At 32.3% G+C, this 19,716-nt stretch overlaps 2 protein-coding genes across 2 annotated transcripts; both read left to right on the plus strand.

Annotated features, from left to right (window-relative positions):
- The first annotated feature begins 974 nt into the window (after positions 1–974).
- Positions 975–3,130, plus strand: LOC139888293 (uncharacterized). Its single transcript, XM_071871310.1, has 7 exons — positions 975–1,211; positions 1,359–1,507; positions 1,594–1,665; positions 1,760–1,873; positions 2,283–2,351; positions 2,421–2,477; positions 3,038–3,130. Exons 1-7 carry the CDS (start codon positions 1,061–1,063, stop codon positions 3,128–3,130), a joined length of 705 nt encoding a protein of 234 aa, XP_071727411.1. The 5' UTR covers positions 975–1,060.
- An 18-nt stretch (positions 3,131–3,148) lies between these two features.
- LOC139891439 (uncharacterized) lies at positions 3,149–5,929 on the plus strand. The gene is made up of 8 exons (XM_071874409.1): positions 3,149–3,230; positions 3,361–3,423; positions 3,849–4,013; positions 4,091–4,246; positions 4,439–4,519; positions 5,037–5,098; positions 5,188–5,310; positions 5,579–5,929. Exons 1-7 carry the CDS (start codon positions 3,162–3,164, stop codon positions 5,267–5,269), a joined length of 678 nt encoding a protein of 225 aa, XP_071730510.1. The 5' UTR covers positions 3,149–3,161; the 3' UTR covers positions 5,270–5,310; positions 5,579–5,929.
- Positions 5,930–19,716: the final 13,787 nt, after the last annotated feature.

The following is a 19,716-nucleotide window of genomic DNA, read 5'->3' on the forward strand; positions in this document are numbered from 1 at the left end:
ACACGCACACCTGTAGCCACCCAAATTGACCCCGAACCCACACCAACCCGATGTCCAACCAAGAGGGTTGTAGAGTTCCGCCGAAACTCATCGCCTACAACTGCAGAAGAGAAGAAAACGGAGGCCAGGAACGGAGTAAACGACTTAGAGACCAACCCAACCCAACAAACACCCCCAAAACACAAAAAACACCCAGCACACGTATAAAGAACACACAGATTTGCCACCTGGTCGTCGTAAGTGAGGCCGGAGGTGATCAACGGGCTATATCCATCGCCGAAAAAAGGATAAGAACGGTGTACCTTATTGAAACGGAAAGCGGTAAGGCCGAACCACCAGCGAGATGCCGGTGGTCGGAAGGGAGGTCCGTAAAGAAGCTACAAAAACGTACAAGATCAGATCTAGAAGAAAGGAGATGACGGCAAGAGGTCCGTGAAGAACGCCCTCACTTCTTGATGAGACTTTTCTAGATATTTTAATGGAGATTTTGAACAAAAATGAGTTAAAGAAGACAAGAAGGTAAGATGAGATATATATATATATATATATATATATATATATATATATATATATATATATATATATATATATATATATATGCACGAGTTTCAAGTTAGAGGATTTGAATAGAGAGAGAATACGTTTTTATTAATCACATGACAGATGAACACGGTAACACCTTAATTCATCTATTCACAGTCAATTTTTGACTGTCAAAAGTCAAAATTCAGCCCAACACAAAAATCACCCAAAAAAAACAATTTCCAATAATCCATAAACAAACAAATGCTAGATACAACTACCAACCAAGCCACGTTTACATAATTTCACACTTTTTTTTTTACAAAATAATTCCAGTCAACAAAACATCGCTCCTTGCATATCACTTCATTTGGATTCCAACTACCAAAATTATATCATTATTATATTATTTTATTTTATTTATTTTATTATATCAATCAATCAATATCAATATATCAATCAATTGTTTCACGGAGTATACAAACCAAAACCCTAAATCTATCAATTTCAGTACCTCTTCCTGTTCTCGATCGCATTCATGGCGATCTTTAACCTCCAATTCCTCTTACTCTCGTTTCTGCTTGCGCTAACGTTTACTCAGATTAGCGCCGACGAATCCATCGGATCTGATGGATCCGATTCAGTTCGGATCGAAATGGATCAGCTCAGCTCAAAGATCCAATCTTTAGGTTTGTACTTCACTTTTAATTCTTTTATATTACTTAATTTAGTATCAGTGAGTATAATTTGTGGTGCAAGTGATATACTGTTATCAAATTTAAGTAGATATATGGTTATGCACGTTGATTTAGTTTGATTTCGGTGTATTTGTGTAGAATTAGTTGTTAATAAGAAGAGTGATGAACTGAGGATTAAGGATGAGATTATTGCTGGAAAAGAGAAGGCAATTGCTGAAAAAGAGAAGTTGATTAAGGAGAAAGATGATAGTGTTGCTTCACTGCAAAACGAGGTTGCTTTGCTTAAGGTAGAAGTTTTAAGTATATGGTTGATTTCATAATTATATTCAATATTTCGATGAATGTATGCTAAGATATAATTTTTGTATGATAGGTTAAAGGGTCTTCGGATGCTAAGGAGCAGGTTAAAAAGGCTCATTTAAGGTCACAGGAGTTGGAAAAGCAGGTTTGTGTGATATGAAATTGTTGTCATTGAGTAATTGATGTATGCAAGGATGTGCTTTATGTGGTAATTTGTGAATTTTTGATCTTTATTGCAGGTGGAGAAACTTCAGATGGAATTGGATCTAAAGGCCAGTTTAAGGGAGGCGTTGGAGACTCGAACAAAGGAATTGGAGAAGAAGTTGCTTGAAATAAACCCAAAACTTCAGAATGTAAGATCCTATATTATTTTGTTTGGTATACATTATAATTGTCTTGTTTAAGTAAAAGGAAACAACGCTTATGAGCCCAATTCTGGATTTTGACTTCGTTATAGTTGTGTTTGTGACATGTTTTTAGAGAAGCATGAACTGACAACAAGTTGATAGTGTTTGTAAAAATGCATACATAGGAATATTCGAATGTCCCTTACGTGGTTACATTTGTTATAGTCTGTTTCCCATGATTACGTGACTCCAAGGCCAGACAAGTATAGCATTGATGGCTCATTTATGTATCAAATATGTTCTTTTGGGTTTAAATAGCTAAAGTACTCTTTTATCCCCTAATGTGGCACAAATACTTGTAAGTTTCTAAAGGCTTATGCATTTTTATTTTTTGTTTTTCTTCTTGTTTCTTCAGCTTGAACAAAAAATTGAAGAGCAGAAGACAAAACTTGCTAAAACCGAGCGTGCTCTTAAAGTTGCTGAGGTATGTTCGCAACAGGTTTGATTTGCATACTTTTAGATGTGATGTATTTACATCTATAATCTTATGCAGGATGAACTGATGAAGACCAAGAATGAAGCCTCACAAAAAATTAGAGAATTAACAGAGGTATAACCTGAAACTTCGATTTTTTTTGTATTATTTATAGTGTCAAGTGCTCATGTTCCTGTTAAATGGTCATATTTATGTTTGCTTGGTTTTTATGTGTTCAATAAGTATGAAGTAATTGTTACTAATGGTCAAAAAGGTAATCTTGGATCAAACACCTACAAAAAATAAAAAAAAAAATTCCAACATTCTCTTGTCAGTGAAGTCTTTGGTCTAACTTCATCGTTTTCCTAGTTAGTAACCGTTTCTTGTTATTTTTAAGTTTTAACATTGATGTTGGTCCAAAGGTTTCTTGGATTTGTCTTTCTTAAGATGTATTTTAGGTGTATAATCATTAGTAAAAGATCTTTGTTAAACTCCATTCGTATATCCTATTCAAGCTGTTGCGTTTTTGTTCTTCTTGACCGAAGGAGTAGGTTACATGGTTGTTAGAGTGTAGTTTTCTGTTTCTAGAATTATGAAGTGAAGTTATATAACATACAGTTTGAAGAACCTATCATGTCTGTACATGATTGCATATAATGAGGATGTATAACGAATCAGTCTTCATATGTATTCAGGTTCATTCTGCATGGCTTCCACCTTGGCTTGCAGCACAATTGTCGTCCAGTCAGGTACCTTTCTTTTTAATAAGTCACGTGTACATAAATTAATGTATTCATTGAATTTAAATGCATCACTAATATGCAGTCGTACGTGGAGGCTCATTGGATCGAGCATGGAAAACCTGCCCTCGAGAATTTTAGACAGAAGGTAATTTTTGTGTTTCTCCTCTTATGTATCATTATATATGTATAATAATATACTTCGAATCGTGTTAATTCTCGATTATTAAGGCTGTCATTGTCATCTTTTTGAATATACAAACTCTTCATTGTGGCAGGCTTTGGAGAAGAAGGCACAAGCAGAAAAGTGGGCGGAGCCTCATATAGAAACTATCAGAACTGTAAGTATATTTCTCAGTTTTTGTTAGTTATTGTTTTCTAGTATTTTATACTCTCACCTGAAGTTAAATTGGTAATGCGTTATGCAAGTTCCTCATTTTTTTGTCTAATGAAGTATACTTCAAAGTGGAACTAAAACTCTAGTTCGGTTTTGTATACCTACTTCTTCACTAATAGCCACTTGTATGAAGTTAATTACTTGTGCACTAATTATAAATTTTATTACTGGACTTGGCTATTTCAGCCCGTTTACTTATCAGTCAGTTAATTCGTTCATCTTGTATCTCTAACAGCACAAATCTGTAAATTAGTGTTTCAGGTCAACCTAACGCAATCTGTAAATTAGTGTTTCAGGCCACTTTTATTGTTCTACAATCACTTTAACTATATAAATATGTAATTAGTGTTTTTATCCTAAATAATGCAGAAGTGGATCCCTGCTGCAAAGGACCAGTGGGTATTGGTAATAACTAATATTGAACCACATGTGCAACAAGCAACCGCCAAGACCATAGAGTTATATGCTCAATCAAAGGAGGTTATAACTCCTCATGTGATTAAACTTAAAGAAGTTGCAGACCCTCATTTTCAGGTACGTCTTACTCGAACTTGTTGCTACCTTTTTTTTTTTTTAAGATGTGTCGTAAAATGTAAGCTCTTTGGGGGTAGGTTGCCAAGAAGTTCTGCAAGCCGTACATTGATCAAGTTGCAGTTGCAACAAAACCTCATCTTGATAAAGCTCGGGAAACAATGAAGCCTTACACAAATGAGGCAGTCAAAGCGTATGGCAAGTTTCTTGAATCTGCAACTCAATACCATAATCAGGTTATTTTATGTTTGATGCTCTTCGATTTCTTTATAGTATATTCTTTGTGATTGATGGGGTCATTAGATGTGTGGTGGTATGGAGCTGAATATCTGATTAAGTTTCAAAAATTGTTCTTTTGTATAAATGTTATTTATTTGGTCATATATGTTCTGATTTAAATCAATATTAATAATCTCTGTAATGTGAAGGTTCAAGTCACTGTTGAAGAAGCACTAAAACGGCATGAGATTACAACACCACTTGCAACGAAGGAGTTTATATGGTTTGCTGTATGTCTCTCTTTTTCTCTCTTTCTTTCTATGTATTTATGTATCTATATGTCACCTGTTATCTCTATCTATATGTCACTTGCAACCAAGGAGTTTATATTGTTTACTGTAATGTTACATGTTTGGTTGCAAAAAATGATGGATTGATCGGGTTGGATAGGTAGTAAAAATAGGTAACCTCGCAAGTCAAACTGGTTTGGTTGTACTACCATTGATGTTTATGTTTTTATGATTAATTATAAGTTGTAAATATGATTATATAAACAATGTTATTGAAGTAATGATATATAATTGTTTTTTTAACTAAAGGGATTATGTAGGTCTGTAAGCAATTAATTAAACACACTTTAGGAGTTTTTTTGCCCTGTTTGACTCCCAATCTATTTCCTTAATATCAAGTTTAAACTATTTTACCCGTTTGACCAATTATTAGCAAAATACCGAATTAACGATGTTTTCATATATACCGGCTGAAGTTGCTACCTTGAGTCTCATTGTCTGTAATATTGTCTTTCAGGCCTCTGCTTTGTTGGCTCTGCCTGTCATCTTTCTGTTCAGAATTTTGTCGGCAACCTTTTTGTAAGTTCTTAATCTGAATGTTTCGCTTGTATGTTAAGTATATTAAATTCAAAACCTAACTGCTTCTCCGGATATTTTTTTAAATGCAGCGTAAAGGCGAAGAAGCCCGCTAGAAATAGCAAGCCAACCCATTCACGTCGCAAGGCCAAACGAGGACATTCAGACAAATAGTGAGACTAGAGGAAGACATGGTCATATTACATTATTTTTAGGTATTCAGCTTTAAATCTTTTTACTATGTTTAATGTAGCTTCCAGTTTTTATGCTCTGATGATTTAAACATTGTAACATTTGAAATATGAAAATTAGCATCTTTTAAGGGTTTTCGCTTTCTTGAATCATTTTATCACTATGGCATGCTAAGTTTAGTGCAAAATCCATTTTTTTGTCTACACCTGTACATTGTTTTACAAGAAGATTTAAAGTTTATCCATGATTTAATGAGATTTTGTTCCATTTTATCTGGCTCATCTACTGCAGAGTTGGTGTTTTCTGTAGCTATTGTAGAGCTTCATCTGCAATCTTCATTTGCAGCTGTCTTCAACGTTGGCTCAGATAGGGAAAAACGAACAGAAAAAGAAAAACATAGTGGAGGCAAATGGTGTTTGAGAAGTAGGTTAGCACGGACGTGTGTGTATCATTGGTGTTTATGTACTTGATATGTTTGTACCTTGTAACTTATAGTACATGATGTTTTTGATTTTTTTTTTATCTTTAATAACATTCTTGTTAAGTTGTTTATTTACATGCATTCTGTTTTCTTATTTTGCTATTTGCCATGATACAACTTTCGAGGGCTAGGATCGATAATATGGTCCATTATTATTGTCATTATTATTATTATTGTCATTGTTGTTGTCGTCGTCGTCGTAGAAAATGTATAAAAAAGGTGTTTTCTATTATTAGTCTATATTATTATTGCTACCCTTAATTAATATTGTAGTCCATAGCCATTAGAAATTTAATATTTAATAAAGAAGTTAAACGAGAAAAAGTGTGTTGTATGTGGACATTTTGAGCTTTTTACCAAGTAGGTTGCAAGCTAAACACAAATAAATGAAAACTTTTGATTTTGTTAATCTATATTATGAATTTTTTTTAACCGCAATATCGACAACGAATGCTCTTATTTATCATTCATACATGCGTTAGGAGGAAAATCTAATTCGCAACGATGTTGGCAGTACTATCGAAGGTTGGGAAAAACTCCTCGGAGACTTTCCCAAATCGCATTGATATTGACAGTATCATAAAAGGTTAGAACAGATTAGCATTAGTTGTTAAACTCTCACTTTGATTGTTTTGTGGACTGAAATTTATTTTCTATTTATATTAACAGATTGCATGTGTTGCTTGTTCAACATGGGTTTTATTTTAATGTTTTTTCAGTGAAATAGCTGATTCAAGTGCAACAACCGTGATCCCTACAACAGTGCCATTAGCAAAGCACCGTGGCAAGCACCGTGGCTAATCAATCTGAGAAGCCGAATTGACATTACTAGATTGTTAATATAGTGAAATGAAACTTCCACTTATGCTAAATCATGCAATTGGCGTTACAAATTAAAGCTGTTAAATATGGAGATCAATCTTCTACTCGTACTAAATCATATTATTGGCATTACAAATAGTTAAATAGTGAAATTAATTCCCACGCATGTTAAATCATGCAATTGGCATTACAATATAACTATTAGATAGTGAAACGAAACTTCCGCTTAGTTACTTAAAATCCATAATCTCTCGAGTTCATAGTAAGTTTTACATTTGCAAACTAATTAATTTCAACTTAACTAATAATAGAAATAAAAAAATAGGGTTATGATAATACTATATTTTTATTGGACAACCTTATAAAACGTGAATTCTCTATTGTGTTTCGGTAGTAGTTATAGAAGAAACTGGACCTAAAAAATACAGTTAACTAGACAATTCAATTGCAGCGATATTAACTTTTGACTTTTTTTTCTTTTAGTTTGACACATTATGGTATGGTATGGTATGGTATGGGCATGGGACGAGATTAGAATCCCAAATTACATTAGGATTTTTCAAAACATAACTTTTGAAATTATACTTAAAAAAAAAATAACTCAAACATTGTCGATAGTAAATATAGATTAGTAAGGTGATTTTAAATAATCTTTACATCACATAAAGCATGTGATTACCTGCTGACTTGTCAGTCTGCTAATCATTCTTGCTAATTACTGCCACGTGTAAATTCAAGAAATAATCGTGATTATTTCTGGTAATTAGAGAAATCCTACGCGTGCCCCATTTAATTCCGGATTTAGAGCGACAGTTTCCATAACTGCCTCCCGATCTTTTGATTTTCTCATATCATCTTACTGTAAACAGTTTCTTCTTAATCTACTCATGTGATCTTTTTGCTTCAATCGGTTTGGGCGATACCCTAAATAATCAGGGTTTTTAGTTTTTTTTTTTTTTTGGTTTTACGTTTGTGAAAATGCGATCTGGGAGACAAAATATGGTTTGATCGACTGCTGGGTTTATACAACAAGGGTTAAATCATTCAAAAATTAGTCGCTACGAACATAATCGATTTACCAGGTTAGTATTTGCTACTTTTCGTTTAAATTAGATTAAATACAATTGCTACGTTTTGATTTAATTATAATACCAGATGACTTTTGTTATCGCTTTCTGATGTTAGATTCAATTCGTTTTGTTTAATGTATAAATACTAGATGAGATTAAATCAAAGTTGCTGTTTAAGAGATATGCAATCGAATATGAAGGCGTCGTTGGTGATTAATTTCGATTTCATGTTATAATTTAATCGAATTTCAGAAATTGATGTCTGTTAATCTAATTGAAAACCATCTATTTCGTTTTATAGGTATAGTACATCGCATAAGGGATCTTAATTTGTTCATATTTTTTTATCTAATTGCAATTTAAATAATTTCATCCTTTTTTTGTTTCGACTAATTTTTATCGTCAATCCCCAATTTGTTATAACTGCTCTTTTGTTTGATTTTTCAGGTGTTTATTGTAGCGACCCGAACTTTTCCATGTTTATATATATTAAATGAAATTGATATTTACATGATTAAGTGTTTCCAACATGTTAAGCAATCAAACTTGTTAAGACTTGATTAATTGAAATAGGTTTCATATAGACAATTGACCACCCAAGTTGACCGGTGATTCACGAACGTTAAAACTTGTAAAAAATATATGATGACATATATATGATTATATATATAGTTAACATGATATTATGATAAGTAAGTATCTCATTAGGTATATTAACAATGAGTTATATACATAAAATTGTGTTTATTGAATTAAGAAACTCAAAACGATATATATAACGATTATCGTCATAACAACGTCTTACTAATTACATATGAATCATATTAAGATATTGTTACATTATGTTTAATCATGATAAATGATAAGTAAACATGTCATTATGTATATTAACAATGAACTACATATGTAAAAACAAGACTACTAACTTAAGGATTTCGAAACGAGACATATATGTAACGATTATCGTTGTAACGACATTTAAATGTATATATATCATATTAAGATATATTAATATATCATAATATCATGATAATATAATAATTTAACACTTCATTAAATATAATAAACATTGGGTTAACAACATTTAACAAGATCGTTAACTTAAAGGTTTCAAATCAACATTTACATGTTTATTATATTTAATGAAATGTTAAATTATTATAATAAATATTGGGTTAACAACATTTAACAAGATCGTTAACTTAAAGGTTTCAAATCAACATTTACATGTAACGACTAACGATGACTTAACGACTCAGTTAAAATGTATATACATGTAGTGTTTTAATATGTATTCATACACTTTTGAAAGACTTCAAGGAACTTATCAAAATACTTCTACTTAACAAAAATGCTTACAATTACATCCTCGTTCAGTTTCATCAACAATTCTACTCGTATGCACCTGTATTCGTACTCGTACAATACACAGCTTTTAGATGTATGTACTATTGGTATGTATACTCCAATGATCAGCTCTTAGCAGCCCATGTGAGTCACCTAACACATGTGGGAACCATCATTTGGCAACTAGCATGAAATATCTCATAAAATTACAAAAATATGAGTAATCATTCATGACTTATTTACATGAAAACAAAATTACACATCCTTTATATCTAATCCATATACCAACGACCAAAAACACCCACAAACACTTTCATTCTTCAATTTTCTTCATCTAAGTGATCTCTCTCAAGTTCTATCTTCAAGTTCTAAGTGAGTTACATAAAATCAAGAATACTTCCAAGTTTGCTAGCTTACTTCCAATCTTGTAAAGTGATCATCCAACTTCAAGAAATCTTTCTTATTTACAGTAAGATATCTTTCTAATACAAGGTAATACTCATATTCAAACTTTGATTCAATTTCTATAACTATAACAATCTTATTTCGAGTGGAAATCTTACTTGAACTTGTTTTCGTGTCATGATTCTGCTTCAAGAACTTTCAAGCCATCCAAGGATTCTTTGAAGCTAGATCTATTTTTTTCATTTCTAGTAGTTTTATCCACAAAACCTAAGGTAGTAATGATTTTCATAACATCATTCGATTCATATATATAAAACTACCTTATTCGAAGGTTTAAACTTGAAATCACTAGAACATAGTTTAGTTAATTCTAAACTTGTTCGCAAACAAAAGTTAATCCTTCTAACTTGACTTTTAAAATCAACTAAACACATGTTCCATATCTATATGATATGCTAACTTAATGATTTAAAACCGGAAAACACGAAAAACACCGTAAACTCGGATATACGCCGTTGTAGTAACACCGCGGGCTGTTTTGGGTTAGTTAATTAAAAACTATGATAAATTTTGATTTAAAAGTTGTTCTTCTGGGAAAATGATTTTTCTTATGAACATGAAACTATATCCAAAAATCATAGTTAAACTCAAAGTGAAAGTATGTTTTCCAAAATGGTCATCTAGACGTCGTTCTTTCGACTGAAATGACTACCTTTACAAAAATGACTTGTAACCTGTAATTCCGACTATAAACTTATACTTTTTCTGTATATATTCATAAACTTAAGTTCAATATGAAACCATAGCAATTGGATTCACTCAAAACGGATTTAAAACGAAGAAGTTATGGGTAAAACAAGATTGGTTATTTTTGCTTGTTGTAGCTACGTGAAAATTGGTAACAAATCTATATTAATCATATCCTAGCTAACTTATATTGTATTATACATGTATTCTAATATATTATGTAATCTTGGGATACCATAGACACGTATGCAAATGTTTTGACATATCGTATCGACCCATATATATATATTATTTGGAACAACTATAGACACTCTATATGCAGTAATGTTGGAGTTAGCTATACAGGGTTGAGGTTGATTCCAAAAATATATATAGTTTGAGTTGTGATCTAGCCTGAGACGTGTATACACTGGGTCGTGGATTGATTCAAGATAATATATATCGATTTATTTCTGTACATCTAATTATGGACAACTAGTTGTAGGTTACTAACAAGGACAGCTGACTTAATAAACTTAAAACAGTAAAACGTATTAAAAATGTTGTAAATATATTTTGAACATACTTTGATATATATGTACATATTTGTTATAGGTTCGTGAATCGACCAGTGGCCAAGTCTTACTTCCCGACGAAGTAAAAATCTGTGAAAGTGAGTTATAGCCCCACTTTTAAAATCTAATATTTTTGGGATGAGAATACATGCAGGTTTTATAAATGATTTACAAAATAGACACAAGTACGTGAAACTACATTCTATGGTTGAATTATCGAAATCGAATATGCCCCTTTTTATTAAGTCTGGTAATCTAAGAATTAGGGAACAGACACCCTAATTGACGCGAATCCTAAAGATAGATCTATTGGGCCTAACTGTGACAACCCGAAAATTTTTGACCAAATTTAAACTTTATCTTTAAATAATTTAACGTTTCCGACACGATAAGCAAAGTCTATGAAGTTGAATCTCAAAATTTTAGAACTGTTTCATTACATTTGACTGCTCTCGAAGATTCATGAACAATTATATGTATGTATATATATATATATATATGTACAAGTAAAAACGACTTTCCTACAGTAAAACACTATTTGCTACAGTAAAATGACTTTGCTACAGTAAAACACTATTTACTACAGTAAAATACTATTTGATGTCGACGAACTAGCAATCAAAAACGGATAAGGCGGCCATGCGATCGCATGACAAAAACACTGAAAACTCATGCGATCGCATGAGGTACTGTAGCAGGCCACATACTATAAAAGCTCGGTTCATTCCTCCGAATTATTATTTTTTATATTATTGTTATTATTATTATTATTATTATTATTATTATTATTATTAAGATTAATATTATTATTATTATTATTCTTATTATAATATTATTATTAGTAGTATATATACCTAAAATACTACGACGAGGTTATGAGCGTGTCACCTTCAAAATGGGTTTTTGAGCGGGATAGAGCTAAGGAAATTATGGGTTATTGCCAAGGAGGTTATGGGTAATGTTCGGGGGTATATTTGTGAATCAAATCTAGTGTTTATCATCTCCGTTACGTCTACGTACTTTCCTACAATATTGAATCTCAATATTTATACGTAAGCACTCATATTTTATCTTTTATATATTAATTGTGTATCCATGTCTAGTGCTCGAGTATATATATATTTATATATGCTTGTATGCTAAATTTCGTCGTTAAACAGTTATAATGAATCACGAATTAAATACATATATTGCTGGTAAAAAGTATATGATATACATATTTTTGGAAAGCTGGCGAAAAATCAATAACTTTTCATTTAGATATCGAATAATTTCGATGAACGGATTAAAAGATATGATCAACTGAATTATGATTGACGTTAATTGAAATTGCTTTTGAATCTACAATTAAGATTTAAACAACTCGTTTACGAGATTGATAATTTGGATTTTTGAATATTACCAACCGAGTAAATGAATCCTTATATAAGGTACGTCTCGTTTTGTTAAACAACTGTCAAAATTGACTTTTTGAAACGACATTGGATAACTTTTGTATGTCGATCTCGAGCATTAGGATTGTGATACACTATGACCTGACCTAGCTTGATAGACGTTTATTGACCAACATATGTTCTCTAGGTTGAGATCTACGATTATTTGGTAATTCGAGTTTCGATCACATTTTGGTGAACGACTTTATATGCTGCTAAGGTGAGTTTCATTTGCTCCCTTTTTAATTGCTTTTGCAATCTATATTTTTGGGTTGAGAATACATGCACTTTATTTTAAACGCAATGGATACACGTACATACTAAATTCTACACCGAGTTTGAACCGAAAATCCCTTAGCTTTGGTAACTAGTAACTGCCGGTTATAAGAACTGGTAGGCGCGAGTAATTATATATGGATCCATAGGGCTTGATATCCCCGTCCGAGCTAGAGCACTAGCCTTTTAACGGACGTATGCTATTTGAGAAGCGTACACGTTGGTTTGCGTGTATTATTAAGATGATTATACAAAGGGTATAAATTATATATACGTTAAAGTTTAGTTACTAGGGTGCTCAATTTCGTAGAATATTTTGATAAACGTTTCTGGATGAAACAATTGAAATCTTGTGATCCACCTTTATATACAGATTATACGAAACATTAAAACTATGAACTCACCAACCTTTGTGTTGACACTTGTTAGCATGTTTATTCTCAGGTTCTCTAGAAGTCTTCCGCTGTTTGATTATATGTTACACAAGCTATGTGCATGGAGTCTTACATGGCATATTTTTTCAAGGAAACGTTGCATTCACCAAATCATCACCATGTATCTTATTTTGACTGCATTGTCAATGGAAGTACTATTGTAAACTATTATTTATGGTGATTGTCTATATGTAGAAATCATCAGATGTCGAAAACCTTTGATTTAAATATTCATTTATGGTGTGCCTTTTCAAAAGAATGCAATGTTTACAAAACGTATCATATAGAGGTCAAATACCTCGCAATGAAATCAATGAATGACGTGTTCGTCCATATGGATTTGGAGCGATCGTCACAGTTGGTATCAGAGCGTTGGTCCTAGCGAACCAGGTCTTGCATGAGTGTGTCTAACTTATAGTTGTTAGGATGCATTAGTAAGTCTGGACTTCGACCGTGTCTGCATGTTAAAAGTTTTGCTTATCATTTCTTGTCGAAAATTACATGTTTATCATTCTTAAGTCTAGACACGTTTTCCTGCATTTATTGCATAAATGGTGTATAGACAAAAATTCATATCTTAGCGTATCTGTTACTATAAACTTTTCCTGACATCTTCCGAAAATTTCTCCGTGATTTATGGAATTTGGTATTATATACACATATGTAAATTATGTATTGAAGAATACCAAACTAAATTCTATAATCTAATTCATATCAAAAATCATCTCCCTAATTATACAAGATGGATCCCGTATCCAGTTCAAATTCCTTAAACTCCGACAGCTATTCCGATATGGATATTCACCTGAATTCCGAGGACAGTGTAACCGGAATGGATCAACCAATCAGCCATCACCTATTCTGGATGAATTGGGGATGGGTTCGTAGCCTGCTTAATTATTGGAGACAAGAAGAAGGCGATCCCTTCCATCCATCACATTGCCCTCTTGGCGAAGAACCTGAAGCACTTACCGGCGAACCTGTTCGTAATACCATTTTCTCTCTCATCTCCAGAATATCTCGTGATGATCATATACTCTCTCAAATTCTGGATCTTATTCATCTGCTAGTACGAACCGCCAATCATCCCGGTGTAGTAGAAGAAGTCAACGAGCTTCGCGCTCGGGTAGTGGCTTTGGAGAATACGGTGCAAAGGTTACAAGCACCAATAGCATCACCGGCAGCAACAGTACCACCGACAACAACACCAATAGTACCATTACCACCACCAACAACATTCGCATCGCAAACCTCAACTTCACAATCTATTCCACGAGCATCAATGTCATACGCACCGTAATTACCAAGAAATACCAGCAACAATAACCGATGAAGTATTAACTCATTTTCCCTGAAGAAATTTTATGTATATTTAATATATATGAATTTTGAAATCAAAATAAATCTTTTCGTACTAAGCTATTACGTGTGAATCTTAACTGATAGGTACTACTCGGTTAGTTCATATTACTAATATGCAATGATGTACATCCTTCCTTAACAACTTAACCATTGTTAACTACAATCTCTGTTTCAACCTAATGAATTCCATTTCATAATAAACCAAGTGTATTATTCAATTACATAATTGATTTTACATTTTCATTTTCGATGTACTCGAAACTTTTCAGAAAACATCATCTGTGCCTTGTAAGGTTCACAAAAATTCCACGAGCACCAACATCCTTCACTGAGGAATATCAATAATAATAAATAATGAAGTATTGATTTCATTAGTGAAATACTCCGCAAAGACTATGTAATCTTTAATGTTTTAGAGATTAATCATTTTTAAGTCAAGTCGAAAATCAAATGAGCTTAATATGATATTAACTCATTAAATTCGTATTACATCTGAAGAAATATACCTACATATATTTTCATAAAGACTGTAATGAAAATTCTTTTGTACAAAATATTACTTGTGAAATCTTTAACGGGTAGGTAATTTCCGGGAAATATATAAGTTCACAATTAATATGTTATATTGTACATTCTTCAACTTTGATTCAAAAATTATTAACTATGCTCACAGCGATATACATTCGTTTCCATACAAATTCAAATACATATTCTGATATTGACGGATCAGAATTCAAGTCATAACTCTGAACCGGTGATATCATTCTTAGATCTCTACATCTTTCAAATCTATACTTTGACTTCAAAACTGTGCAAGATCCTTTAGCGTTGTTTTTACCGAAAATAACCTTGCAATTTCTTTTTCAAAGTATCCAGTTTTACCCCCACTTTCAACCAGTCAATTTCGACTTTTCAGATTAGTCTTATTATAACCTTGACATATACATTTTTGTTACTTGAGAACCTTTTATGTTCCACCACATTAGCAGTAAATTTACCAACAACTTCATTGATCTTTGACCTTCCAAAAAGTCATTATACTCATTGAAACCCTATTATGTACTCATCCACATCTTGTAACGGTAATTGCCATACTAACTATCGGGAATTAGCAATCAGTATTTTGAATCTCGCAGCATTTTCTACGATAACAGTTATATATAGATAACATCTATCTTCTAGACTTACATACTTCGAATGTGAAGCTTCTGAAAAACATCCCAAACTATGAAATAGTTCTCTGAAATTGGAACAATGCTGATGAAGCAGCAAAAACTGTAAACGACCTTAACAGTTAAAAGTTTGATGATAAAGAATAGTATGGTGGTAAAGCTGAGAAAAAGAGAAGGTTTGGAACTAAAAAACGGATTGAGCAGACCATGAAGGAGGCTGTGGACAAATCACAAAGACTAAATCTACCTTCAAAGAATCCAAATGATTCAGTGTTTGCTGAAATCATTAGCGAATACCTTGCTCCTTACTCTAAAACCTTTACGTATAATATTCTTTATCATCATCTTATCTTAAATATTATAAGATATCATCGTATCTTCCGTTATAAATATCCTCCATATTTCTGAAGATATTTTCATAACTATTCTTATCTGAAATCATTCATCTCTTCGCGCTATCTGTGTTATATCATAACAGAAACTGTTTCAGTTTCTAAATTCTGAAAATTTCGAAAAATGGATGTCTTTGAAGTAGTGTTGGGAACTGAAGCATGAGTTAGTATAATATAATGACATTTGATCAACGTGATTATATTACAGTAAGTCATGCTGAGTTTCTAATGGAACGTGATAAAGGTTCACAGATCCCACCCTCATCATGAACCATGTTACATAACTCTTTCATTCTATATAATCTCTAAATATATCAAGAAAATATATTTCTTGATGATTCGGTCTTTTTCGAGGTATTCTGGTAATTTGACAAGTCAGATTGTACTATTACCATTTCTTTCTTAGAACATTAGTTATGTTCATCTGAAACTTCATACCTACGAATTCTGGACCATTATCCGCTTGACTTAAGGTCGGGAAGAGAAAACGAAAGCATGAAGCTCCGAAATATAATGGAGAATATAAAGCCCGATAACAACCCCGAAATTACAAACCGTGTATATCAATGCGTATAGCAATATAAAGACACGGGAGAATGAAAAATACTATAACCCCAAGGTAATAGTAGAAGAAAATAACTTCCTCTGGTGGCAGATGAAAAAGAAGAATGAAGGATACGATAGCCAGAAAAATATCAAGAATCAGAACTGGATTAAGCATTTTCACAATCTATTGGGATGTATGAAATAAGAAAGAAGATTATAGGAGTGGTGAAAATAAATGAAACGGAAGAGGTCAATTTATAGCGAAATATCAGACATAGCAATCGAGGCAGATTACGCATTTAATCAAAGAACATCCTAATTTCCGCAAATTCCGAAGAATCAAATTTTATTTAGATTTTGAAGATTTTCTATTCCTTAAATTCCGGAAATCAATCGTAACTACGTCAAAAGTTAAGACGAATCTCTATTCTTTCATTTCACTCTTTTACGATAACTTCTCTCATACGCTTCGAGAAATCGTATTGTTTTATCCATATAATTCAACGGTGATAAAATTCTATTTATCAACTCATATATGTCATGAAAACATTTTTATTGTCAGCCATGACGACCTCACTCAAATTTCGAGACGAAATTTCTTTAACGGGTAGGTACTGTGACAACCCGGAAATTTTTGACCAAATTTAAACTTTATCTTTAAATGATTTAACGTTTCCGACACGATAAGCAAAGTCTATGAGGTTGAATCTCAAAATTTTAGAACTGTTTCATTACCTTTGACTGCTCTCGACGATTCATGAACAATTATATGTATGTATGTATATATATATGTATATATATATATATATATATATATATATATATATATATATATATATATATATATATATATATATATATATATGTACAAGTAAAAAATGACTTTCCTACAGTAAAACACTATTTGCTACAGTAAAATGACTTTGCTACAGTAAAACACTATTTGCTACAGTGAAACCGTATTTTGATACAGTGCTACAGTGAAACGACTTGCTGCAGTGATTTGCTACAGTACCACACTATTTGCTACAGTAAAACACTATTTGCTACAGTAAACACTATTGCTACAGTACACTATTGCTACAAATAAACACTATTGCTACAGTAAAATACTATTTGATGTCGGCGAACTAGCAAACAAAAACGGATAAGGCGGCCATGCGATCGCATGGCAAAAACACTGAAAACTCATGCGATCGCATGAGGTACTGTAGCAGGCCACATACTATAAAAGCTCGGTTCATTCCTCCGAATTATTATTTTTTATATTATTATTATTATTATTATTATTATTATTATTATTATTATCATTATTATTATTATTATTATTATTATTATTAAGATTAGTATTATTATTATTAATCTTATTATAATATTATTATTAGTAGTATATATACCTAAAATACTACGACGAGGTTATGAGCGTGTCACCTTCAAAATGGGTTTTTGAGCGGGATAGAGCTAAGAAAATTATGGGTTATTGCCAAGAAGGTTATGGGTAATGTTCGGGGGTATATTTGTGAATCAAATCTAGTGTTTATCATCTCCGTTACGTCTACGTACTTTCCTACAATATTGAATCTCAATATTTATACGTAAGCACTCATATTTTATCTTTTATATATTAATTGTGTATCCATGTCTAGTGCTCGAGTATATATATATTTATATATGCTTGTATGCTAAATTTCGTCGTTAAACCGTATAATGAATCACAAATTAAATACATATATTACTGGTAAAAAGTATATGATATACATGTTTTTGGAAAGCTGGCAAAAAATCAATAACTTTTCATTTAGATATCGAATAATTTCGATGAACGGATTAAAAGATATGATCAACTGAATTATGATTGACGTTAATTGAAATTGCTTTTGAATCTACAATTAAGATATAAACAACTCGTTTACGAGATTGATAATTTGAATTTTTGAATATTACCAACCGAGTAAATGAATCCTTATATAAGGTACGTCTCGTTTTGTTAAACAACTGTCAAAATTGACTTTTTGAAACGACATTGGATAACTTTTGTATGTCGATCTCGAGCATTAGGATTGTGATACACTATGACCTGACCTAGCTTGATAGACGTTTATTGACCAACATATGTTCTCTAGGTTGAGATCTACGATTATTTGGTAATCCGAGTTTCGATCACATTTTGGTGAACGACTTTATATGCTGCTAAGGTGAGTTTCATTTGCTCCCTTTTTAATTGTTTTTGTAATCTATATTTTTGGGTTGAGAATACATGCACTTTATTTTAAACGCAATGGATACAAGTACATACTAAATTCTACACCGAGTTTGAACCGAAAATCTCTTAGCTTTGGTAACTAGTAACTGCCGGTTATAAGAACTGGTAGGCGCGAGTAGTTATATATGGATCCATAGGGCTTGATATCCCCGTCCGAGCTAGAGCACTAGCCTTTTAACGGACGTATGCTATTTGAGAAGCGTACACTTTGGTTTGCGTGTATTATTAAGATGATTATACAAAGGGTATAAATTATATATACGTTAAAGTTTAGTTACCAGGGTGCTCAATTTCGTAGAATATTTTGATTAACATTTCTGGATGAAACAACTGAAATCTTGTGATCCACCTTTATATACAGATTATACGAAACATTAAAACTATGAACTCACCAACCTTTGTGTTGACACTTGTTAGCATGTTTATTCTCAGGTTCCCTAGAAGTCTTCCGCTGTTTGATTATATGTTACACAAGCTATGTGCATGGAGTCTTACATGGCATATTTTTTCAAGGAAACGTTGCATTCACCAAATCATCACCATGTATCTTATTTTGACTGCATTGTCAATGGAAGTACTATTGTAAACTATTATTTATGGTGATTGTCTATATGTAGAAATCATCAGATGTCGAAAACCTTTGATTTAAATATTCATTTATGGTGTGCCTTTTCAAAAGAATGCAATGTTTACAAAACGTATCATATAGAGGTCAAATACCTCGCAATGAAATCAATGAATGACGTGTTCGTCCATATGGATTTGGAGCGATCGTCACACTAACAAACCCCATCCAAAGTACCGGATGCTTTAGTACTTCGAAATTTATATCATATCTGAAGGGTGTCCCGGAATGATGGGGATATTCTTATATATGCATCTTGTTAATGTCGGTTACCAGGTGTTCACCATATGAATGATTTTTATCTCTATGTATGGGATGCGTATTGAAATATGAAATCTTGTGGTCTATTGTTACGATTTGATATATATATATAGGTTAAACCTATAACTCACCAACATTTTTGTTGACGTTTAAAGCATGTTTATTCTCAGGTGAATACTAAGAGCTTTCGCTGTTGCATACTAAAATAAGGACAAGATTTGGAGTCCATGTTTGTATGA

This window comes from Rutidosis leptorrhynchoides, chromosome 2, assembly GCF_046630445.1.
Source record: "Rutidosis leptorrhynchoides isolate AG116_Rl617_1_P2 chromosome 2, CSIRO_AGI_Rlap_v1, whole genome shotgun sequence".
NCBI lineage: Eukaryota > Viridiplantae > Streptophyta > Magnoliopsida > Asterales > Asteraceae > Rutidosis > Rutidosis leptorrhynchoides.

Coding starts and splice junctions, on each gene's coding strand:
- LOC139888293 (XM_071871310.1), top strand. CDS start 1,061: ATGGCGATCTTTAACCTCCAATTCCTCTTACTCTCGTTTCTGCTTGCG. Junction 1,212..1,358: donor CTCAAAGATCCAATCTTTAG/GTTTGTACTTCA, acceptor GTATTTGTGTAG/AATTAGTTGTTAATAAGAAG. Junction 2,478..3,037: donor AAATTAGAGAATTAACAGAG/GTATAACCTGAA, acceptor ATATGTATTCAG/GTTCATTCTGCATGGCTTCC.
- LOC139891439 (XM_071874409.1), top strand. CDS start 3,162: ATGCAGTCGTACGTGGAGGCTCATTGGATCGAGCATGGAAAACCTGCC. Junction 3,231..3,360: donor TCGAGAATTTTAGACAGAAG/GTAATTTTTGTG, acceptor TCATTGTGGCAG/GCTTTGGAGAAGAAGGCACA. Junction 4,014..4,090: donor TTGCAGACCCTCATTTTCAG/GTACGTCTTACT, acceptor CTTTGGGGGTAG/GTTGCCAAGAAGTTCTGCAA.